The 25,117-nt window shown below is 42.0% G+C and overlaps 1 protein-coding gene and 1 long non-coding RNA gene across 11 annotated transcripts in view; one reads left to right on the top strand and one right to left on the bottom strand.

Annotated features, from left to right (window-relative positions):
• The window catches only part of TPK1 (thiamin pyrophosphokinase 1), a 259,313-nt gene that overhangs the window by 230,569 nt on the left and 3,627 nt on the right, over window positions 1–25,117 (top strand). The window contains exon 9 of one of the 10 annotated variants that reach the window (XR_008327150.1): window positions 1,357–1,499. The exons of 7 other annotated variants lie outside the window; for them this stretch is intronic. Coding sequence is in view for 2 of the 3 variants with exons in the window: in XM_053359640.1 (XP_053215615.1) it covers window positions 19,019–19,143 (125 nt within the window). In the remaining variant the exon portion in view is untranslated. Of the gene's footprint in view, window positions 1–1,356; window positions 1,500–4,063; window positions 4,387–19,018; window positions 19,201–25,117 lie in introns of those variants that run through there. 2 more of the 10 variants (XM_053359640.1, XM_053359642.1) reach the window with 2 other exon arrangements.
• On the bottom strand, window positions 23,780–24,937 carry LOC128398502 (uncharacterized). The gene is made up of 2 exons (XR_008327151.1): window positions 24,494–24,937; window positions 23,780–24,325 (listed from the first exon to the last, which is right to left on the bottom strand). It is a non-coding gene; the product is annotated as an uncharacterized LOC128398502 (long non-coding RNA).

Below are 25,117 nucleotides of genomic sequence, written 5' to 3'. Positions count from 1 at the left end.
AGTATGCTGCTTGATTAATCAAAAACTTGTTGACTTAGTTATCTTCATTGAAAATATTGCTATGAAGTGATATGGAAGTTCTGTGCCTCATGATTACACTGCTAGTTAGCACTTGATGGATGATGAATGAGTGACGCTTGTAGTCACGTATGCACTAAGCACAAAGGTGCAGTTGACACTTGACTTAATAGAAAATGGGTAGGGTTTTCTGTTTTTGTTTTCATTTAAGCAGCATGATCAAATGTTTACCTATTGCCATAGGTCACTCCAGACATTTCTTATATCTTGATACCTACTAGAGGCAAAAGTGGATTTAGCATGGTGCAGTAAGTAGACTAGGACAGACATGACCCAGGTTCATATCCTCACTCAGCCATGAAGCTCACTGGGCAACATTGGGCTTGTTGCTCTCTCTCTCAGCTTAAACTGCTCCACAGGGTTTTGTAAGGTTAAAATGGTGGGGTGTGAGGAACCACGCATGTTACAAAAGTAGGATATAAATACATACAATTGGACTATTTATTCTAAAGACTTATATCTCAATAGTTGACCAAATGTTCTTCAAGGCAGCTTACAACATGTTAGCAACCCTGTGCACATTTACTTGAAAGTAAATCCCAGTGTTCTGAGGTAAGTTTATTCAGGACTGCACACTAAAATATACATGGAAGTACTCTGTACCCTTGTGCTGATGGCAGAGGTCAAAATGACTTCTGTAGTTATGGTGCAAATGTCAGTTACTAACTGGGGTGGGGCAGAGCTGGAGCGGGGGGGGGGCTAGCCAGAGTTTTGCCCCGGGTGAAGCCTCCAGAGGGGCACCATTGAGCCTCCCATCCTGTGTATAAGTGTACGCAAATGGGGGGGTGCCAGACTGGGTCTTTGACTCTGGTGAAATAAAGCCTAGTTTTGCCCCTGGGTGTGGGGTTCCCACAGCTGGTTCTTCTCTGCCTGATGACTGTTAACAAGCTACTTTTCCTCTTTCCACATTGTTGCTGGGAGTGGGGGCATAGAATTTCCTAAAGTTCCTTGGGACTGTGCCTAGGCCAGAATGTCCTTCCACTTGCTTAGCTAGTCTCCAGTGCGCTCATTGTTGCAGTCCCGATACATATTTCCATAGCAAGGAAACTTTCCTAGTTCTTTGCTACTTAAAAAGGAAATTGGGACAATGTTATTCATGTGCTAATGACTGCCTATTCAGCTTGACACTTACTTATTCCAAAACTTGACATTTAGTTTAATGGGCACTGATGGGCATATCATCTCTGCAAGTACCGTGAATTGAAGATGTCTATGTTGGCCAAAAGTCACGGTGATGAGCAGAAACTTGAGTATACACTTTTTTCCTTTACCTCTTAGAAACCCAAGTTTTCTCCAAGGCAGCCTCCAGTGAAGGCAAGGTTGGGTTTTTGCCAAAACTCCCATACTGACAAAGTACCCAGCACTCCAACGGAGCAGCTATTATGATGTTTCCTGAGAAAGTTGGATCTCACAAGCAGATGGTAAACCTGTGTCTGGACCGTACCATCTTAATTGTGAAAATATGATTGCCAAATCCAACACCTGACAAGTTATTAAGTCACATGAATGGGGAAAGTACAGTAGCTCTCTTAAATTGGGGGGAAATAAGAAAGCATTTGAGGTTTTTATGTTTCCGAGAGGGGCAGGCAGGGAGACACAATAGATGTTTATGCCGTTATAAATTATCTCCCATAATGCTGGAACTTGGGGCTAACCCAGTGAAGACGATTGGCTGAAAGGTTCTATCTATCTATACATTTATTGCAGCCATTGGCCCATATCGAAAACAATACATCAAAATTTATCCATAAACAATACAATTTAAACAGTTCCAAGTTAAAACACCCGTATAAAACCAATTTTACTTCAGTTAAGTAAACACTATACACAATAAGCTCCCTCTATGTAAACCGCAATTCAAATCCATCAGATTTTGGGGGGTATGCGTCTTAGTTCTGGCACTTATTGACGGTTCTTAAGTTTAGCTAAGCTGTCAGAGTCATACAGTGATCCATTTCTCCTCTTTTGAAATAAAACATTAATCAGGTATCTAGCGACTGCAAGGGATCTACTTGTATCTTCGTCATTTAATAAGTATATTATTTGGGTTTCCTGAGGTCCGTCAGCAATTCTCGATAAATATGGGGCCAGAAACTTGGACCGTGAAGCCGAATGTAATGGACAACAGAAGATTATATGATATAACGATTCTATAGATCCACTTTTACAGTCACAGAGGAGTGAGATCTGGTGGCTGAAAGGTTCAGGACAGACAAGAAAGAAGTATTTCTTCACAAGAATGTAATTATTTTGATGGTCACTAGCTTAGATCACTTTTTGAAGCAAGTTAGCGGAGAATAGATACAGCTGGTAATGCACTTCCAAATGCTAAATGCTTAGTGCAAACAGAGCAAGCCAACACCTTTATACCCTGTCTGTGCTGGTTGCTGTTGGCTTGTTCCAGCAAGGCGGTTCTTAATAAAGAAACTCCTCTGCTCGTGTATGTAGGACTAAGAATGTATTAATTACATTTTTGTCCAACTCAGAGCTGCAAACATGAGGGCTATCCATTGATGTATGTCAAGCAACCCCACGTTCTCCACAAATGGAGCATTTCATCCGTACCAAATAATTGTGGGTATTCTGACACATAGCATCACATCATATCTGCAAGAATGATGGGCTGTAGCATAAAACATGACAAGACTAATGGAACATAACATGGATTATTACAATTTTTACTACTATGGTAAGCTCAAAGAATTGTCTACTCTACATGCACATGGTGCTGTTTTATTGGGGAAAGGGCCTGGCTGAATGGTAGAGCACATGCTTTGCATTCCAAAGGTTTGAGTTTCCTTCCCCCTCCATCTCTGGGAACAGGCCAGGCAAAGAGCTCTGCCTGAAGATACTCTCACAATATTCATGAGAGGATACCAAAGTGTGTGAGAGAGGTAACAATAGGGATGAGAGCCCTGATGTGGGATAGGATTGTGTGACAATACAATGGAGAGAATAGTGGGAGAGAAATAAATTTTCTGGCCCAGCCTTTGGGTATGAGCTTCCAATTCCTCCTCTGCACATAGGTATGAACTGCACATAGGTATGAATCTATCAGAAGGCTAGCGCTGAACTGGCAGGTTCTAAATCCATGATTCATACAGGAGTGGGACGTCTTAAGTGGAATCATTTTTGTGATTTCAGAAATTGTATTGCTTATAATTTCCCCTGCTTTTCTAGCCCTGCAGAGGTTTCACTGCTGGGGGATGTAATGTGCTACTGGCAGGCACAGGAGTGATAAAATATATTAACCAAAGGCTTCTATAAATTTTTGGAAGGCTCCTATTTGTTTAATCGTGGCTCAGGTGTACCAGGACTGCTATGCGCAATACAGACATAAGAAAGAATGATGAAAAGATTATATTAATGCCATGATGAATTATCACTGTTTTGTAGATGCATAAAATAAAGCTACATGCTGTCATAAACTTGCACATTTTTCCAGAGAGCCCTTTTAGAAGGAGAGGTTTAGCAGTGCATTCTGGCCCTGTACTCTACCATCATACCATTGACACAACTGTTACTCCCTCCACACCATATCACTATTAGTACAGTAACTGGGGGAGTGGGGACAGTTGATTTAAGGCCACTTTTAAATCAAGAGCTAGTAGTTGTTAACCTTTTCCTCTGTCCCATGCAGGCACCAGGTCTTAATAGATGCAGGTAATACTGTAAACATTACCATGGAACATACATTGTTTGGGGAGAAGACAGCATCATGTCTGATGCCATTCTATAGGGCTATAGAAGAGTCATGTGTCATTTGGTACTCAGATAGCATGGACTGAGTAAGTCTGTTTCTAATGGCAAAACACAGAGAAATGTATAAGAACCCAACAGGCAAAAATAATTTTATATGTTGATGCCGAGACTATGAAGGTTGTGAGAATGAAGAGGTTTCAAGATTGGAGCATAGGAAATTGCCTCATACCAGGTCAGACTCTTGGTCTGTATAGCCTATAAGTACTGTTTACTTTGGGTGCAGGTGGCTCTCTAAAGGCTCAGGCAGAAGGTCTTTCCATCACCCGCTGCCTGATCCTTTGAACTGCAGATGTCAGGGAGTGAACTTGGGACTTTATGCATGCAAAGCAGATGCTCCACCACTGAGCTGCAGCCCTTCCTCCACTATGGTCTGCCTCTGAGCTATCGTCCATCACTGAAAGAAGGGCCATCGTGGCCAGGATGAAAGCCAAATTCACTTCACACAAGAGCTTATGTTGAGAGTCAAGCTCTCTTCTTTTTATGATAACTAAAATTGTTCTTGCTGCTGCATCTCCAATAGAGATAGACCAATGTGGTTTATTTCTCTTTCTTTCTGCATAATGTTTTATTGAATTTTTTCATCATACAATACAATAAAGAACAAACTAATCTAAAAACAAAAGAGATGGGGGGATTACAAAGCCCTCTCAAAGGTGTCTCACACAGAAGGGGGTGGACCCTCCCAGCTTTCACCTGGGAGCTTCTCTTACTTCTCCCAGCCTCCCAGCCTGGGAGATCTTCTCTTCCCTGCGTCTCACACAGGGTCTTTCACCAGCCAGCCATCACCTTCATATACATGCCCTCATTAATTCAGAGTAGAAGGCATCAAAGAACAAAACAAACCTTAAGCAAAAGCAAAGTAGTTAAAAGGAGAAAAAGAAGGGGGGAAATGAAAAGAAAAAGAGAAGAGAGAAATAAAGAGGACTTCTGATTCTCTGTCAATTGTATTTATAAAGATTATTCAAAATATTTAAAGTGCTCCAGGATGCTATCCAGCTGTAGTCCAGAATAATATCCAGCTGCTCCTCATTCTGCTAGGTGATGTTTCCCAATCTTAAACCAGACATCTCACGTTCAATCAATTTCCCTTCCACAAATGTCAAAAACAGCCTCCCTCCAGTCCAATATAACAACTTTATCACCAAAGAATTCCAAAAACCCTTCCTCCATGCAGCCAATCAAAAGCTGCACTTTGTAAAAGGTGAAAGATTTATACGATCTGAGGTGAAACCAGCTATCTTGCAATTGAAATTCAAACACAAGGAGAGAAAATTTTTGATAGTAGGAGTATATGCACCGAATGATGGGAAATCTGAATTTTTTAAGAAGTTGCATGAGACTTTGTTAGACTATATGGATTACAACATTATTTTGATGGGAGATATGAATGGAGTGGTATCTACAAATATGGACAAGTCACAGAGACAGGTAGTTACCAAAGATGGCAGACTACCAAAAACTTTTTTTGAACTGACTGACAATATGGACTTGATTGATACTTGGAGAACTAGAAATCCCTTGGGAAGAGATGGAACCTTCTTTTCTGAAGCTCAAATGACATGGACAAGAATTGACCAAATTTGGTTAACTAGAGGACTGGCACCCAAGATTCGGAAGGTAGAAATCTGCCCAAAAACGTGCTCCGACCATAATGCCGTGAAACTGGAGATGAAACTAACACCAACTGGTTCCTTTAGATGGAGGATGAATGACACCTTGTTTAGAGATCAAGAGGTTACTAAGAAGGCCCAAAAAACACTGAGAGACTATTTTGAGATAAATTTGAATACCACTGTTGAAAAAAGAGTAATCTGGGACGCAAGCAAAGCGGTTATGAGAGGTTTTCTAATTCAACAGAATTCGATAAAGAAGAGAGCCCAAAATGAGAAAAAAGAAAAGATCTTGGAAAAAATAAAAGAGGGCGAGAAGAAACTGAGAGTGAAACCAAATTCACAAGAGATTCTGAGAGATATAAAGTTATATCAAGTGCAATATATGAAGATGATGAATCAGGAAATAGAATGGAAAATTAAACAAATGAGACAAAGGACTTTTGAATCGGCTAATAAATGTGGGAAATTGCTTGCTTGGCAGATGAAAAAAAGACAAAAGCTTAACACTATTACTAATTTGGAAGTGGAAGGAAAGAATATTCAGAATCCAGTGGAAATTAGAAAATGCTTCCAGAGGTATTTCAAACAGCTATATACACAAGGGCCTCAGAAAGAATTTGACATAGACCAATTTTTGAAAACAAATGGATTACAAAAAATCTCTCAAGAAAATAAGACAATGTTGAACTATAAAATTACAGAACAGGAGGTGGAAGGTGCCATTCAGAACATGCAGTTGGGTAAATCTCCAGGGCCGGATGGTTTAACCTCAAAATATTATAGAACTTTGAAGGATGGGATAATCCAACCACTAAAGGAGGTTTGCAATGAAATTTTGGAGGGGGGAAAAGCGCCAGAGTCGTGGAAAGAAGCATATATAACACTAATACCGAAAACTGAGTCTGAAAAGACACAACTTAAGAATTACCGACCTATATCCCTGCTTAATGTGGATTACAAAATATTTGCTGACATTTTGGCTAAAAGACTAAAAAAAGTATTAGTGAAGGAGATACACAAGGATCAAGCTGGTTTTCTCCCAGGCAGACATTTGTCTGATAATACGAGGAATGTATTTAACATTTTGGAGAAGTTACAAGTGGACATCAATACCAAAGCAGTTTTAATATTTGTGGATGCGGAGAAAGCCTTTGATAATGTTTCTTGGAGTTTAATGAAGAAAAATCTTCAGGGGATGGGGGTTGGTCAAGAATTTGAAAATGGTATAAGTGTAATTTATTCAGAACAAAAAGTGAAACTAATAGTTAATAATGTGGTGACAGAGGAATTTAAGATAGAGAAAGGGACACGACAAGGTTGCCCAATTTCCCCACTGCTCTTTATCTCGGTTCTGGAGGTTTTGTTAAATATGATTAGAAGGGACCATTTGATTAAAGGCATAAAGGTCGGAGCTAAACAATATAAGTTGAAAGCTTTTGCAGATGACTTAGTATTGACTCTAGAGGAGCCAGAATCCAGCACTAAAAGAGTGTTAGAACTGATTCAAGAATTTGGTCATGTGGCAGGATTTAAGTTAAATAAGTTAAAAACTAAAGTCCTTGAGAAAAACTTAACACCGATTGAGAAAGAGAAGTTTCAGAAAGAGACGGGTTTAACAGTGGTTAAGAAAGTGAAATATCTGGGAATTAATATGACAGCTAAAAATGGGAATTTGTTTAAAGACAATTATGAAAAATGTTGGTCAGAAGTGAAAAAGGATTTAGAAATATGGTCAAATTTGAAGCTTTCCTTGTTGGGACGAATTGCTGCGATAAAGATGAATGTATTGCCAAGAATGTTGTTTTTGTTTCAATCATTACAAATTTTGGACAAAATGGACTGTTTCAAGAAGTGGCAGAAAGATATTTCTAGATTTGTCTGGCAGGGCAAGAAGCCCAGAATAAAATTTAAAATATTAACTGATGCTAAGGAAAGAGGTGGATTTGCCCTGCCAGACATTAAACTTTACTATGAATCAGCAGCATTTTGCTGGCTGAAAGAATGGCTGCTTCTTGAGAACACAGACATTTTGGATTTAGAAGGTTTTAATAATGTGTTTGGGTGGCATGCATATCTGTGGTACAACAAGGTTAAAGCTCATAAGGCATTTAAAAACCATATTGTCAGGAAAGCATTGTTTAATGTCTGGACAAGATACAAAGATTTACTTGAAAATAAAACCCCAAGGTGGTTGTCACCGATGGAGGCTAAGGCTCAGAAAAAGCTCAATATGGAGGCCAAGTGGCCAAAATATTGGGAAATTTTGGAGCAAGAAGGAGACATATTGAAACTGCAGAGTTTTGAGAAATTAAAAGACAAAGTGAGAGACTGGCTTCATTATTATCAAATAAGAGAGGTATATAATTTAGATTAAAAAATTGGCTTCCAGGTGGAAAAATCAAAGTTGGAAACAGAATTGTTAGAACCCAAAACTAAGATACTATCAAGAATGTATAATTTGCTGTTAAAATGGAACACTCAGGATGAAACGGTTAAATCTGCTATGATTAAATGGGCACAGGATGTTGGACATAACATTATGTTTGCTGACTGGGAACAGTTGTGGACCACAGGTATGGAATTTAAGGCATGTAATGCCTTAAGAGAGAATATTATGAAAGTGATATACAGGTGGTACATGACCCCAGTCAAGCTTGCAAAAATCTATCATATGCCAGATAATAAATGTTGGAAATGTAAAGAGACTGAAGGTACATTCTTTCACCTTTGGTGGACGTGCCCTAGGATTAAGGCTTTCTGGGAGATGATCTATAATGAAATGAAAAAGGTATTTAAATTTACCTTCCTGAAGAAACCAGAGGCCTTTCTCCTGGGCATGGTCGGCCAATTGGTGCCAAAGAAGGATAGAAACTTTTTTATGTATGCGACAACAGCAGCAAGGATACTGATTGCAAAGTATTGGAAGACGCAAGAAGTACCCACCCTGGAAGAGTGGCAGATGAAGGTGATGGACTATATGGAATTAGCAGAAATGACTGGCAGAATCCGAGACCAGGGAGAAGAGTCGGTGGAAGAAGATTGGAAGAAATTTAAAGACTATCTGCAGAAATACTGTAAAATTAATGAATGCTAAAATGATGTTGGATTGAAAATAAGTGGTGTTGGCAAATAAGAGTAATAAGAATATGTAAATATGGACTGATAATGGATGAAAATATATTGTTATAATAGGTTAAGATCAAAAGTTAAGATAAATGAAAGAAGGAAAGGATTTGCTGAATCAACTATAAAAATGGGAATACAAAATGGGGAGGTGTGCGGAAGTCAAGAAAATAAGCTAATGAGACTATAAGTTATGAAAATTGGATTTGTTTTTAAACTTTTTTCTTTTTAGTTACTGGGTCTTTCTTGGTTTTTGTATGTATTTTCGATCTGTACTTTTTCTTAGTTTTTTTTTTTACATTCTCTGTGTTTTTTTTCTTTAATATTGTAATTTTTTGTTTGTAATTTCCTTTTCCGCAAATTTATGTGTTTTTTGAAAAAAGCTTAATAAATATCTTATTTTTTTAAAAAAGCTGCATTTTGGTTTTCAAATGTTTTCTAAGTCGAATGGACTTCTGGAACGGATTCTGTTTGACTTCCAAGGTATGATTGTATTTCATTGATCAGTGTTCCATTAAAAATCAAAATAAGTTGTATGTTTTCCTTCGTTGGTCAGTTAGATGAAGAGATTTCTTCTGTAATAGCACCATGTGCAAGAAATCCCCCTGCAGTGTGTTGTTGTGATTACCTTAATTTTAGTTTACTTAAATAAGCAGATCCCTTCTGCTCCAATGGGGGGGCTGTTGATTTCAGCTGATGTCCTCTTCCAGCTCCCCATTACTCAGTGTCTCGCAATCCTCAAGAGCAGTTTTCAGGATGGTTTTAGGGAGCAGCCACAGATCCAGACTGTATTATCGTTGCTGTTTCTAATTACATTTCAAACAGTTCCCCTCACCTAACCCAGCATGTTATCCTCTCAAAAACCCTGTGAGGTGGCTTAGGCAGAGAATGAGTTCCCCAAATTCATCCTGGGAGTTTCACGAGAGAGTGTGGATTTGAACCTGAGTTTCCCAGTTCCAGTCCATCCTGACAGTGGGCTTCTAATGCTCTTATCACATGGGTTGGAGCACTACACAGGTTTTCAAAGCACAGTGGTGGTAGAAAATGCAGAAAAGCAGCCTCCATACAGGAAATATAAAGTATACATTGATTAAAATGAAGAAGATACATAAAAGACAGGCTTGTTTACTGCTGCGCATCCTGTCTGATGCACCCTCACCAATTTCTCCCTTTAAGTAATGCACTGTGACATTTTGGCTGAACAAATGACCCTCATCTAAAGACTAATAGAGCTATGCATGGGTATTTCCACAGATGTACAATGAGATCCAAGTTCTTCTATTTGTCTATGGATTGAGATGTCCTTTATCTAGGATATCTATATCTTTGAAAACTAAGATAATTATTGAAGAGGGCACTAGGCAATTTAGGAAGATCACTGTCTTCATATGACAGAAACTTTGCAGCAAAGCACAGTAATTTATGATGATAAATTGCAGCTGTCAGAATGTCGAGATCACTTCATGGAATTTATTTCCAAGCTCACATTTTGAGTATATGTGGTGGTGGGATTTCCAACTCCCACCCCTACCCCCTCCTGTGTGAATTGCACAGGAAAGTAGCACGAAGTCTTGATAGCCTTCTTTCCAAACTGCCATAGCACAACTGGGGGCAAATTAATTCCACTTTGCCTTAATGCAGAAACAAAATGACTTCTGTCCTTCTGAAAGACAGCTGCAGCAAAAGAGGATGACACTCTGACTTCTAGGTGTGCTGATGGGTTTCGAAGCCCAGTTAAGCACATGAACCAAAGTCCCATCTGGTCCAGCACTCTGTGTTCACTGCAATCAACCACATGGCCATGGGAAGCCCACAAGCAGCACCCAAGTGCAACTGGGCTCTCACCATCTGCACTTCCCAGCAAGTGGTGTTCAGAGGCATACAACCTCCATACCATCTGCCTTGGGAGAAGGAAAGACCAAGGAGTAACCCTACACAAATCAGGAGTGGAGTCCCTAAGAAAGTTGAATGGTGTCTTGTACGCCTCCTTCCAGCAGCCAAACTGGTGCCAAACCTATTTCTCTGCATTCCTTTGGACCACATCAGCAAGGCAGGCTGGGGGTGGGTGTCTTCTGGGCAGCCCAGGACACACAGCTCATGCTTGCACCCCAGCGAGGTCACTTCAGTGATACTAATGAATGCAGTAAAAACAACACTGGAGGCAGCAGTTGCTAGATACCAGTCTCTGCAGCTACAGCAGGCACTATGATACTCCAGAGATATGGCTTCACCCTTGGAGGCACACTCCATTGTCTCTCTAGAAAAACGGATGCTAACAGCTACTCCAACAGTACAGGTGGTATAAAACCAATGATAGCCTTATCTTCCCTGAATCTGTCTAATCCTAAACCTTTTGAGTCGGTGGCCATCACTACATTTTGTCAGCTGGGTTTTTAGAATTTTGTATACGTTTCAGAATGTTTTTGCTTTGTTTTCATTTTTAAATTGTGGTTTTGTTTGCTGCCCTGCACTCCTACAATAAATAGTAATAAACGTCATGCATGATGTTAGGTGTAGCAGGTGGGCATGCTGTGGGGATTGGTCCATAAGGACAAATAGGGCACTGCCCCACAAGATCAATCTGCCTTCATCCAGCCTCCTGCTTCCTCGTCCATAGTGTCAGTGTAGAGGATGGAGGAAGATGGAGACAAAATGAGAATTAGTTGGCTCTGCCTGTCATTGGGTCGTGCTGCTGCCTGGCCTACCAGTGCCAGTGGGCACCAGCCAACACTCTGGCCTGGCAGGTCAAATGGGGGAAAAACAGAAGAGCATCTAGAGTTCTTAGATATACTGGTAGAATTTCCTGACACAGGACATTTTGGGAAACTGGACACAGCCTGGCTCTTGGTGCTGGGTGAAAAGATAAAGATTGGTTCTGTCCCCTGCATCCTGTGCACTCCTACTGCTGGTTTGGGAAGCAGTTGCACGCAATGTTAGTCACAATCCATATACATCCTGTCAGAAAATACTATGTTTAGATGCATTTCCCCCCAAGACCATCTTTGAGCAAAATTGAGGAAAAGAATGAGCTAGCTGCCCTTTAAGCTGGTAGTGCATACCAGCAAAATCTAGGTGAGCAGCGCCCTGCTCTTCAGCTGCTCCTGCGGTTCATGCAGGGCCAACTAGGCAGCTGGCTCAGGAGCAGACCTCAGAGGGGCACAGGACTGACCTTTGAGGGGCAGTTTTATATAGGTTGGTTTTTCTTATAAATTTCTGATATTACCTTCATACTTTCATATATTGGGGGGAATGACATTTAGGTACCACAGGGCGTGTAGCAGCTGGGTGGGGCAGTTTTTAATCAGGAAACAGTGGGGGGAAGGGGTTAAGAAAAGCTTCCAAACAGATTGCCTGTCAAGTCCCCTCTCCTGTGCGATCAGAGCTCCCGTCATGTCCAGTTGAAACTGCAAGTGAGAATAATGGAATCATCAACATGCCCAGTTTTGTGTTGTTGCCAACAGTTTGCGTGTTATCAGTGCTCGGGTGTGTGTATTCTTGGGCATTTAGCAGGTGCCTGAAGAGAAGGAATGGGGGTGGGAGGGAGTTTTCAGGAGAGATGATGAAGAGCCTGGTCTGCAAATCAGGCCCACTTGGCAGGTACTCGTTATGGGCCAAGAAAGATTATGCCTAGGGAGTTTATTTCATTGCTTTTCAATTGCACATGTCACTGCCTTTTCACCCCACGTGTCTGAAATTAGTCAGAGTTGACAGAAATCCAACTAATTTCAGGCACTTGAGGTTAAAAGACACTGAAAGACTGGAATGCATTTGATTCAGCCTGTCATTGTTTTTTGCACTTCTATTGCCTGATTTCTGGCTTGCCAATTCCCACCCCCAGTTTTACTTAACAGTTTTGGAAGTTTAGGTCAAAGCTGAATTTTTACACCAGGTTTATGGTTAAACTGGAAGCCAACCTCATGTCCTCCATATTCTGAAAGGGCAGGCAGAACCCTGGCATACGGTTGCACAGACTCTCCAAGTGTCCCTGTTTTCCAGGGACATCTCTGATTTAGAGAAGCTGTCCCAGTTTCTGTTTGATTCCGGAATGTCCCACTTTTCCTTAGAGTCTGGAGTTATCCAACCCCTGAACTATCTGAAGGCAATCCTGTATAGGAAATATTTTTAATGTTTAATTTTTATTTTGTTTTTATATATGTTGTGGTTAGAGCAACCCGTGGGGTATAAATAGTAAAATTATCATTATGGAATGGGAAGTCACTATTTTCATAGGAGAAAAGTTGGAGGGTATGGTTGCACCACTATGCGACTGCAGCCCTTCATCTTGAAAGTGTTTGTCTCTTAAATCTTTGTGTGTTTAAGTTGTAAACGACAGTGTGATGAGAGGTGGTGGATCAGCACCCAGGTGAGCCATGGAGGTTTGCTAGACTAGGCTGCTGCAGCACTCCAGCTCTGCTGGGTCCTCTGCCTGCCAGCCTTGGGCCCCCTGCCTCCTGATTCAGAACCCCAGGCTGGCTGGTACTGCCACTGGCCACCTTTGGCTTCCCTGTCCAGCTTGAGGATCTGCTGTTTTTGCTACCACCCAGCCATTAGAAATAATAAAAAAGTCTCTTTGGCTATGTCCAAAGTAAGAGGAAGAACAAGCCAGTGGTAGGTCCTCTGCATGGGGAAGACAGGGAAATGCTATTGGGTGACAGAGAGAAGACAGAACTTCTTAACACCTACTTTGCCTTTGTCTTCACCCAAAAGGAAAGTGATGCCCAACCTGGTGATAACACAATACATGATGTAAGGAGGGAGCTGCAGCCCAAGACAGGAAAAGGTAGTAAGGGAACATGTAGCTACTTTAATTGAATTCATATCTCCAGGGCCTGATGAGCTGCATCCAAGGGTACTAAAGGAGCTTGCGGATGTAATTACAGAAGCTTTGTCTATGATCTTTGAGAAATCTTGGAGAACAGATGAGGTCCCTACAAACTGGAGGCAGGCAAATGTTGTCCCCATCTTCAAAAAATGAGAAAAAGGAAGACCTAGGTAACTGCCAACCAGTGAACTTGACATTAATACTAGGGAAGGTCCTAGAACAGATAATTCAACAGTCAGTCTGTGAGCATTTCAGATCAAATCAAATACCTTTATTGGCATCATGTATAAAACATTTGAGGTCACTGGGATAATTAAAAGGACAAGGCTGAAGTGAGCATTTAGAAAAGGATGCTGTGATTACTATGAGCCAGCATGGGTTTCTCAAAATAAGTCATGACAGATCAATCTGATTTCCTTTTTTGATGGAATTACAAACTTGGTGGATCAGGGGAATGCTGTGGACATAGTGTATCTTGATTTCAGTAAGGCTTTTGACAAAGTCCCCCATGATATTCTCATGAGGAAGATGGTAAAATGTGGGTTTAACAAGATAGCTGTTAGGTGGATTTGTAGCTGGTTGACTGACCAAACCCAAAGAATACTTATTATGGTTCCCCGTCATTCTGAAAAAAAGTGACAAGTGGGGTGCCACAGGGTTCTGTCCTGGGCCTGTTGTTGTTCAACATCTTTATAAACAACCTGGATGAAGGAACTGAGGGGATGCTCTTCAAATTTGCAGATGTCACCAAACTGGGAGTGGTAGCTAATGCTGTAGTGTAGAAGGAAGAATCAGAATTCAAAGTGACCTTAACAGCAAGCTAACAAAATGAATTTTGATAGGGACAAATGTAAGGTTCTGCACTTAGGCAGGAAGAACCAGATGCACAAATATAGGATGAGACACACCTGGCTTACTAGCAGTATATGTGAAAAGGATCTAGGGGTCTTGGTGGACCACAAGCTTCACATGAGTCAACAATGTGATGCAGCAGCAAAAAAAGTGAATACTCTTTTAGGCTGAATCAACAGACGTCTAATGTCCAGATCAAGGGAAGTAATAGTACCACTCTATTCTACCCTACTCAGACCACACTTGGAATACTGTGTCCAATTCTGGGCACCACAATTTAAAAAGGATGTTGACAGGGCTTTTTATTTAGAAAAGTTGTTGAGCTTCTTTTAGGTGGAGCACCCACCCAAAGCTGCTCAGCTTTTTTAAGAAAGAGCACCCACCCAAAGTTGTTGAGCTTTATAAACGTTCACCGCAGACCTCTGCTCCCATGATCGCCCGGCCTCAATTCTATGATTCTATGATTTAGAGCGGAGAGTTGATCTAGCAGAAGGAGCGAAATGAGGAGGGTAGCAACCAGAAGTGGAGGCTGGCCAGCCTGGGAATCTGCGGCTGCGGCTGCTGCTGATCCCAGACTGACCTCCACTTCCTGTCCTCTTCTTCCCTGCACTGCTCCTCCTCCTGGACCCCCTCTTAATCCCACATGGCTATGGTGGTGGCATGAAGGTCTAAGTCTTTTGCAATCCTCCTCTCCTTCTGCATTACAACTCTGGGGGTGCAAAGGAGAAGTGGCTTTATGACCCTCACTGCCGTTTTCTCTTGTACCACTAAAGTGGTGGAGAAGCAGAGGGAAAGCGGGGGAAGGGTCCCAAAAGCCTGAAAGGATCAGCAACCTCTGTTGTTGGAATATTGGCAGGTGGGCTGCCTTGCACACCAGTCAAAATTGGCCCACAAAGTGGGAGCTAGAAAAGCTCCTCCCTCCTGGTCTGAGAGGTTATGGGGGTGGGGGTTAGCAAGGTCTAGAGGGGGAGTTTGGCAAGAGCTGGTGGGTTGGCAGTGTTGGCAACCAAGGCGAGCATGTGTACAGCCCCTAGTAGTTCATAATCATTATACACAATAAGAAAATATCTGTGTTCATTTCTCCATTTCTTTTTTATATGAGTAACAAAAAACATATTTGCCCCAATCCACCTGCATGCGCCCTGTTGAGTGCAGCAATAGTTTGGGATGAGGATGTGCCTCCCTGTTGGCAGCAAAACATTAGCGGAAGGAGCCTCCACCCAAATCTGTGGGCTCTAGCTGAGCATCACAATACAAATATGGAAGCTGTCATAGACAAGCACCTGCACATTTGTCTGCTTTCAGGGTCAGTGAACAAAGTGTGTTTCACTGTCCCTTCAGCCACCATTTCCCTGGTCCAAATCACCATGCCAGTGGCTTTCCTTCTATGGAGTTTGAAATATGCCTTTGCAGGGTGGAGGGGGGCCTGCTTTGGGGTAAGGGCAACCGGACCACATGTGTGGCATTGCTGATCCAATCCTGATTGCCCTTCCCCAAGTGGCTTCTGCTCGCTTTAAAAGGGAACTTGCATGTTTGTCATGCAGGTGATGGAAGGTGAGGTGCTTTGATGCCCATATAAATGATCGTAGGTAAGTACTGACACCTTACAAGTGATAAGGATACTCTGCTTCTGAGGAGGATAAAGATAGATGCAGTTTCTTTCCTAACAGGAATGTAATGGTCCTGCTTACGCCAACAGACATTTTAAAGAATAGATCTGTTGAGAAGAGAGGAACTTCATGCTGTTGGCAGTATGCGCCAATCCATTTCTCCTTCTCGTACTCTAGAATTCTCCAACTTTAGGCAGAACAGTCTATAAAATATAGATCTGGTACTTGGGTGGTGTGCATGTATTTATTCTTTTTACTTTTTTTAGTGAGAATATAATGCCATGTTTCCATAAACCCCATTATCTTCTCAAAAGTAATGGCACCATTTATTCTTAAAAGCTTTGCAATAAAGCTCTTGGTTATGAGGTTTAATTTGATCAGAAGCTATTGCGCATAATCTGAGCTTTATGAGCCAAGCAGCAGAAAGTGGCTCTTAACCTCCTGTCCATCCAGCACCCACAAGGCAGAAACAGTCAGCCAATGTAAGCTTGGCCAAGGGCCAGTTTGTGCCCCTTGTAAACCTGTGACACGATGGCAGTTGGATGGTTGGCAGGCATTACAAATTTGCTCCACATATATCCAGAATATTTTCCAAGGATCTTACCATTTATTTTGTGGCTGTGGTTTGAAAAACTGTGTTCTAAAGAACCTTTGGGTCCTTTTTGGAAGCTCATCTGGGATTCCTCAGTGAACGGATTGATGCTTGTGGACAAGCTTCTCTGAAAAACAGCTTGTCATCCTTTGCAGTGGGCAATAGCAGTGGAGCACTGGGTGTGCCCAAAGATTGATCAATGCAATCTAGAATACACTTTGCCACAAGACAAGAACAAACACACTGCAAGGGATTCCTTTTCAACAAAGAACTTGCCAGTGGTATACTTTGGTCATGTTGTGCATTACCATAGGATTGAAGATCCAACAGGACTGGCATAATTTGTTTGTTTTATTTACAGTATTTGTATATCACCCGGGGCCAGCCCAATATATTTCGGCACCTAAGGTGAACCATAAAATGATGCCCCTGCCAGGGAAGGAGTGGGGAGTGAAGATCTGCATCAGGAACAAGGTGGGGGCGAGGGTAAAGACTGACTTGCAGTGTGTTCCTTGGAGGCCAGATCTGCTGCCTCTGGTAGGCCGGCCCTGATATCGCCCAATAAGCAAGGTTCTCTGAGTAAGGCCACTTCAAATAGGTTTCCTCTGAACAATGTCCAACACACCCACAAGTCTGTTTTCATTCTTCTAAACTTTGTGAGCAGGAGAAGTACCCCCAAGGAGCAGGGAGGAAAACTTGCACCTTTTAACCTGGGAAGAACTCCCTAAATTCCCCTTCTTGGGGAAATGCCACTGCCTTCTCTGATTTAGGAACCCTCAAAGACTTTTAACAGTCCACCACCCTCAGGCCTACAGTGGTACCTCGGGTTACAGACGCTTCAGATTACATACGCTTCAGGTTACAGATTCCGCTAACCCAGAAATAGTACCTCGGGTTAAGAACTTTGCTTCAGGATGAGAACAGAAGCTGCATGGTGGCAGCGGGAGGCCCCATTAGCTAAAGTGGTGCTTCAGGTTAAGAACAGTTTCAGGTTAAGAACGGACCTCCAGAACGAATTAAGTTCTTAACCCGAGGTACCACTGTATCCGGATGCATCCCTTTACTGAGTTCCACAAAAGTGGATGGCTTCCACTCTCTTGTGTTGAGGAGAGTAAAGTCTTCTGCTTGGGGACTCACTGGCAAGGATCCTGGATGAGTGTTAAATTCATGTCCATTCAGAGACACACTGTAAATGCGCACACATGGAATATGCAAGCTTTTGCTCCACACACATAATCATATTGTGTATTTTGATAGAAAATAAAACGATTGAGTGTTATTCTTCTGGTACCCAGTGCCTACAAAGGCAATCTGGTGCATTGCTAAAACATCCCTATTTAAATGCAGATTTTGCTCCTTCTATGGGGACTCTCCGAGTAAATTGAAATAGGCAAGCAAAAAATTGTAATTCAATATTTTCACTTTACATGTTTCAGCTTATTGATTGTCAATTTTTGCCATTTTATAAAGTCTGAGTTCCCTCATGGGAAAAGATGGAAGTTGTGTTCATTTTACTAAAAGCTTTTGATTAATTATTAATAATTTCAGGTATTTCAAATGTCCAGACTTGTAGAGATTCTTCTACCTATTTATTCAGTAATGGAAACGACCAGAGTTTTGACCTTATGTGTGCACAGGAAGTACGGGAGACAACCTAAGGGAGAACTGAACCCTTAGAAGAGTGTGAGGCTCTGTGCTCTGAGGCCATTCAGCATAATCCTGAAGGCACGAGTCTTCAGAACTACAGGGTTCTCCACTAGTTCACCACTGTGTGACAGGAGTGGGGAACAGGTTCCATTCTTCCTTAAAAGTTGCTTCATTTTGTTTTCTTTTTAGTTGTTCACCACAAGAGATGTGGTCATTGAAATCGCATGACAATTGTAAAACAAATCATTTCTCCTAACCCAGAACTTACATTCAACTCCATTGAATCTTTTTCTTTGAGCAGCAGCTGGTCTGGTAATAGCAAGGCATTGTCGCTGGTAATGCACCATTTACTCTGCAAGGCTGGTGGGCGGGGGGGGGGGTGCCCTGCTAGAAAAAAATTAGCAGACAAAAGTAGGATAACCAGAGGTGGGGCGGGGGAGGGAATATATATTCATTAGCATGTATACAATATACAGCAGTTCAAACTGGAGCAGTTAAGCCTCCAGGGGCTCAGAAATTATTTCAATATGATTTGATACCAAAACAATTATTTTCACAATCTCCATTGATTTGCTTATTGAAATGTTTTATGCTTTCTATACATTAGATGTGTAATACAATGATGGTATGTTTATATCTTTTCCTCATTCATTCATTCATTGTTGGCTTCTGTTATTTAGTGTTCAGTTTGGGATATACGTTTGTGACATCACAAGTTATTTTGCAGTCAGTGTGCACATGTTGAAATGAAAAACTTTCAATAAAGGGTTTTTTTTAATTCAGATTGTAAATGAAGGGATCACTTTTTTACAATTACCCCAATTAAAAAAAACCACACACTTCATGTTGAAAACTAGTACATCAGGCAGAAAAGTTCTGCCTTAGCCTTTTTCCTGATAGCCTAGCTTTCTATCCACAGGAAGCCTGTTGTTTTTTACTTCAGGGAGCATTCAAAAACAAGTTTTGCAGTTGGTACTCCAGCTCAGGAAGGACTCTTACAGACCCTTCAAGTCTCTCTATTTTCCAGTGACATCCCTGATTTAGAGAAGCTGTTCCGGTTTCTGATTTGATCCTGGAATGTCCCACTTTTCTTTAGAATGTCCCTATTTTCATTGAAGAAATGTTGGAGGGTATGACGTTATCCAACCTCCGAGCCATCTGAAGGCAATCCTGTATAAGGAAGGTTTTTTTTTAAAAAAATTATTATGTTTTTATATATGTTGGAAGCTGTCCAGAGTAGCTGGGCAAGCCAGTAAGATGTGTGGAGTATAAATATTAAAATTATCATTATGGAATGGGACGTCCCTATTTTCTTCGGAGAAATGTTGGAGGGTATGCTTTTAGCACATACAGATTTCATGTTTCTTTCCTACCTCTATTGCTTTTTAAAAGATAGATCCATGCCAGCAATGCTCTTGATAGATACCTCTCTTCCCAAATCACCTAGCAGTCTTGTTACACCAGTAGGCTTTGAATCATAGAATCATAGAATCATAGAATCATAGAGTTGGAAGAGACCACAAGGGCCATCGAGTCCAACCCCCTGCCAAGCAGGAAACACCATCAGAGCACTCCTGACATATGGTTGTCAAGCCTCTGCTTAAAGACCTCCAAAGAAGGAGACTCCACCACACTCCTTGGCAGCAAATTCCACTGTCGAACAGCTCTTACTGTCAGGAAGTTCTTCCTAATGTTTAGGTGGAATCTTCTTTCTTGTAGTTTGGATCCATTGCTCCGTGTCCGCTTCTCTGGAGCAGCAGAAAACAACCTTTCTCCCTCCTCTATGTGACATCCTTTTATATATTTGAACATGGCTATCATATCACCCCTTAACCTCCTCTTCTCCAGGCTAAACATGCCCAGCTCCCTTAGCCGTTCCTCATAAGGCATCATTTCCAGGCCTTTGACCATTTTGGTTGCCCTCCTCTGGACACGTTCCAGTTTGTCAATGTCCTTCTTGAACTGTGGTGCCCAGAACTGGACACAGTACTCCAGGTGAGGTCTGACCAGAGCAGAATACAGTGGCACTATTACTTCCCTTGATCTAGATGCTATACTCCTATTGATGCAGCCCAGAATTGCATTGGCTTTTTTAGCTGCCGCGTCACACTGTTGGCTCATGTCAAGTTTGTGGTCAACCAAGACTCCTAGATCCTTTTCACATGTACTGCTCTCAAGCCAGGTGTCACCCATCTTGTATTTGTGCCTCTCATTTTTTTTGCCCAAGTGCAATACTTTACATTTCTCCCTGTTAAAATTCATCTTGTTTCTTTTGGCCCAGTTCTCTAATCTGTCAAGGTCGTTTTGAAGTGTGTTCCTGTCCTCTGGGGTGTTAGCCACCCCTCCCAGTTTGGTGTCATCTGCAAATTTGATCAGGATGCCCTTGAGTCCATCATCCAAGTCGTTGATAAAGATGTTGAATAAGACCGGGCCCAAGACAGAACCCTGTGGCACCCCACTAGTCACTCTTCTCCAGGATGAAGAGGAACCATTGATGAGCACCCTTTGGGTTCGGTCAGTCAGCCAGTTACAAATCCACTGAGTGGTAGCATAGTCAAGACCGCATTTTACCAGCTTCTTTACAAGAATATCATGGGGCACCTTGTCAAATGCCTTGCTGAAATCAAGGTAGGCTACATCCACTGCGTTCCCTTCATCTACCAGGCTTGTAATTCTGTCAAAAAACGAGATCAGGTTAGTCTGACATGACTTATTTTTCAGAAATCCATGCTGACTATTGGTGATCACAGCATTCCTTTCTAGGTGCTCACAGACTGTTTGCTTAATGATCTGCTCCAGAATCTTCCCTGGTATTGATGTCAGACTGACTGGGCGGTAATTATTTGGGTCCTCTCTTTTCCCCTTTTTGAAAATAGGGACAACATTTGCCCTCCTCCAGTCTGCCGGGACTTCGCCTGTTCTCCAGGAATTCTCAAAGATGACTGCCAGTGGTTCTGAAATCACATCTGCCAGTTCTTTTAATACTCTTGGATGCAGTTCATCTGGCCCTGGAGACTTGAATACATCTAGACTAGCCAAGTATTCTTGTACTATCTCCTTAGTTATTCTGGGCTGTGTTTCCTCTGCTGAATCATTTGCTCCAAATTCTTCAGGTTGGGCATTGTTTTCTTTATCGGAGAAGACTGAGGCAAAGAAGGCATTGAGGAGTTCAGCCCTTTCTGTGTCCCCTGTTTGCATTTCACCATCTTCTCCTCTGAGTGACCCCACTGTTTCTTTGTTCTTCCTTTTGCTACGAACATACCCATAAAAGCCTTTTTTGTTGCTTTTAACCTCTCTAGCAAGCCTGAGTTCATTCTGTGCTTTAGCTTTTCTGACTTTGTGTCTACACGTGCTGGCTATTTGTTTGAATTCCTCTTTGGTGGTTTCCCCCCTTTTCCATTTTTTGTACACATCCTTTTTTAATCTTAACTCAGTTAAAAGTTCTTTAGATAGCCACCCTGGCTTCTTTAGGCACCTTCCATGTTTCCGTCTCATTGGTATTGCCTGAAGTTGTGCTTTTACTATCTCCCTCTTAACAAACTCCCAGCCATCATGAACTCCCTTTCCTTTTAGTATTACTGTCCATGGGATCTCACCAAGCACTTCCCTAAGTTTTATGAAGTCGGCTTTCTTAAAGTCGAGAAATTGAGTCCTAGTATGCTTGGCTGCTCCTTTCCGCTGTATAGTAAACTTCAGAAGAGCATGATCACTCGCGCCTAATGATCCTTCCACTTCTACCCCTCAGGGCTTCCTCCCTTTTCATTTGTTCCTTGTTGATCTCATATGAAATCTCATTATTGGAATCAGCAATGTGCTTTTGCTGTAAATTCAGCCACCTCGTGTCATATGTAGGCACCATGGCCTTTTCTGAGAAGCATTGCTCAAAAGATATAAGCGTGTTCTAATCGAGGCATATTTTCACAACCTCTCCACCCATGTGGGCTAGAAATTTTGTAGAAGATTGTAAACATGGTATTCTAAATAATAAATGTCCAGTTATCCATGGAAACCAGTAATTTGGGACAGCTAAACCCAAAGATAGTCCAAATGGTGCAAGCACAGTGAGCTTTTCTCCCCCTCCTCACATACTCTGAACGCAGGAAGGAGTTCTGTTTCTTTACTTTTTTTTGTAAACTACCATTTCATTTTCATTGCTAGCAGTGTGAGCAATTATGCTCCCAGTTCAAATGTGGCACTGGTTGTGAACTTGCTGGGCTGCTTAACACAAACCAAAAGAATCCTATTTTACAGGGGGGGTCATAAGAATTTGTTAGATAATGTGTGCAGAATGCTTTGAGCACTCTGAAGGTTTTAATACAAATCCTAAACATTATTAATTTATCCAGTTACGCTACTCAGAGTTGATATTGTGCTGCACCACACCCCGTAAAACAAGGGAGGGAAACTATGGCCCTCCTGATGTTGGGGGAGCCCAGCTCCCCTCAGCCGCGGGCAGCATGACTAACAGCCAGGGATGGTGAAGATGCATCTGAAAACCACAGATTCCCTGTTGCTGACACAAAGCATCACCACCAAACAGCTCTGTGCCAAAAAATATTGACAAACCATTGTTTTTCACTGGTAAGCCTTGCTACCTCTGCGTAATCCTAGCTACAGTTGGTTGGTTGGTTGCTGGCTGGCTGGCTGGCTTTAAAATGTGCTCACAATTACACTAGTTAGGCATGTTTGCTGAGCATGAAAACACTTGTTTACATGAATTATATGAATTGATAGCAGCGGTTATTTCTTGTAGTGTTTCAGTAAACTGCCCTTGCGAAAGAAAAACTGCTCGGAGGGAAAGATGAAAGGTGCCACCTACTGTTCACTAAGAGCTATTGCTGCAGGGAACTGTCTGAATCTTAGCCAGAGTGAGAGGATGCTGCTGCAGAACCTATTGTTTGGATGCCCCACCTAAAGTAGATATTTAGACTCAACTGTAACCATTCCTTCCAGACATTGCCCCACTTCAGTCATTAACACTTAGGCTAATTTAAACATGTAGTTTATGTAGATGACTCTAAACAGCACCATGCCGATACTTTCAGCTGGCTGCATGAGGAACCACGATGCAGTGGGACGGTGAGACCACAATGTGGGATCCTTAAGCATGTTGACAAAGGACTGCAGCGCAACAGCTCATTGTCAGGGACTGAAAGAAAGCACTGGGCTGGATTTGAGCCTGTATGGAGGGTGGGGCAACTAGTTCAGTGAGCAATATAGGACCTATAGGCAGAAGAGTCCCTATGACTAATGGGCAGAACTCTAAGTGAAGGATAAGGGGAGGCATGTCATTCCTCCATCCATCTATGCCTCTTTCCCACCAGAATTCATCAGCCTCACTCTCACATTACACGTGTTTGTAATCTGCTTTCCCTCGCTTTCTTGCACTGTCTTTTTACCACACTAATCAGCCTCCCCCTTACTTTCTATCACTAAACCCCACTGTTTCCCCGCTCCACAATGTCCATTCCACATCATTCCCTTTTCTTCATCACTTACTCCTATTTTTCAGATATAGGCACATATGTTCTTAAAGCTCTGTAGAGCAAAGCCTTTTTATATTATATCCAACACCACCTTAAAAAATTAACTGGTGTCACTTACCACGCTGAAAGGTTTGTTACTCTTATAAATATGTCTCATCTCCTACTTGAAGGAAGGTGATATTCCGGGAAGTGTGTTAAGTCAGTAGTCCATAGTATTATCCTTTAATTGGTTACATAATAAGTTCCACATAAAAGAGGTCCAGCCTCAAATAGTTACCCTACATGTCTTCATGCTAGAAGGCACAACCTTTTCCTACACCACTTTTACAAGACATGGCAAGGAAATAAAATGCTCTTTAATAAGACACAAAGTAATGGGGCTAACAAGATCTTGAAGCATGTTTTTATAGACCCTTGTCCTCTGGTTAGCAACTATTTTTTAGAATGGACAGTCTTTTGAATGGAGTAGGACTGAAGGGCGACCGACATTGACTTCACTGACCCACTTCCACATAAAGCTAGAAGATTGTACCACACAACAGAAAAACAAAAGGACAAAGCCCACTAGTACAAAAATCTTCAGTGAGTCACATTTTATTGCACTGATTGCCTTTGTCCTTTTGTCCCTTCACTCCCACATGAAGTAGGTGAACGCAAAGGCTTTCTTTCCTCTCATCCCCTGGGACAGCAGCCACAGATGGAGCCCTCCCTTCACCCAATTCAGTTGCTGCTCACTCGGCCTTTAACAGACCAATTTACCGTATTTTTTGCACCATAACACTCACTTTTTTCCTCCTAAAAAGTAAGGGGAAATGTCTGTGCGTGTTATGGAGGGAATGCCTACGGGTGGCATGCCTACGGATTTTCCTCCTCTAAAAACTACGTGCGTGTTATAGAGCGAAAAATACGGTACTTCTTGCTCTGAAATAGTGGGAAGATGCTTTGCCTACATTTTGGTGCCAGCAGAGGGCTGCCATGCAGAAGATTGAGACTACTTTTCTGCTGCTCCAGGGGCCAACACTGAAACCAGTGGGTAGAAACTGCATGAAAGCAGATTTCTGTGAAGCATTGGGATAAACTTCCTAACAGTAAAAGCTGCTTGGCAATGAAACAGACTGTCAGGACTTGCTGAAAGCATTGAAGCAGAGACCCATTTGTCAGGGATGTTGTAGCTACATTGAGCAGGGAGTGGGTTAGAGATGACCTCCAAAGTCCTTTCCAACTTCTGTAAAGGAGAAGACTTTGCCAAAACCTCCATCAGATGTACTGGTGATGTGCAGGGAGTGGGTGGGTGTCATCAGGAGCCATGCTGGAGGCTTGGATTAGGATCCCTGGTGTCCATCACTCGAACTGCCAGTTGCCTATCCCTGCTGTAATTTCTGTGGCTAATTATCTCAGGGCAAACATAAGAGTCATGGAATTGTAGAGTTGGAAGGGATCCCCAAGGGTCATCTAGTCCAGCCCCATGCAGTGCAGGAATCCTGCCCATAGCCATCCCTGGGTGTGTTTGGACCAACTTTCTGGTTAACAGC

This window comes from Podarcis raffonei, chromosome 12 (genome assembly GCF_027172205.1).
Source record: "Podarcis raffonei isolate rPodRaf1 chromosome 12, rPodRaf1.pri, whole genome shotgun sequence".
NCBI classification, from domain to species: Eukaryota; Metazoa; Chordata; class Lepidosauria; order Squamata; family Lacertidae; genus Podarcis; species Podarcis raffonei.
The sequence above is the reverse complement of the archived record's forward strand: the minus strand, read 5'-3'. Positions and strand labels throughout refer to the sequence as shown.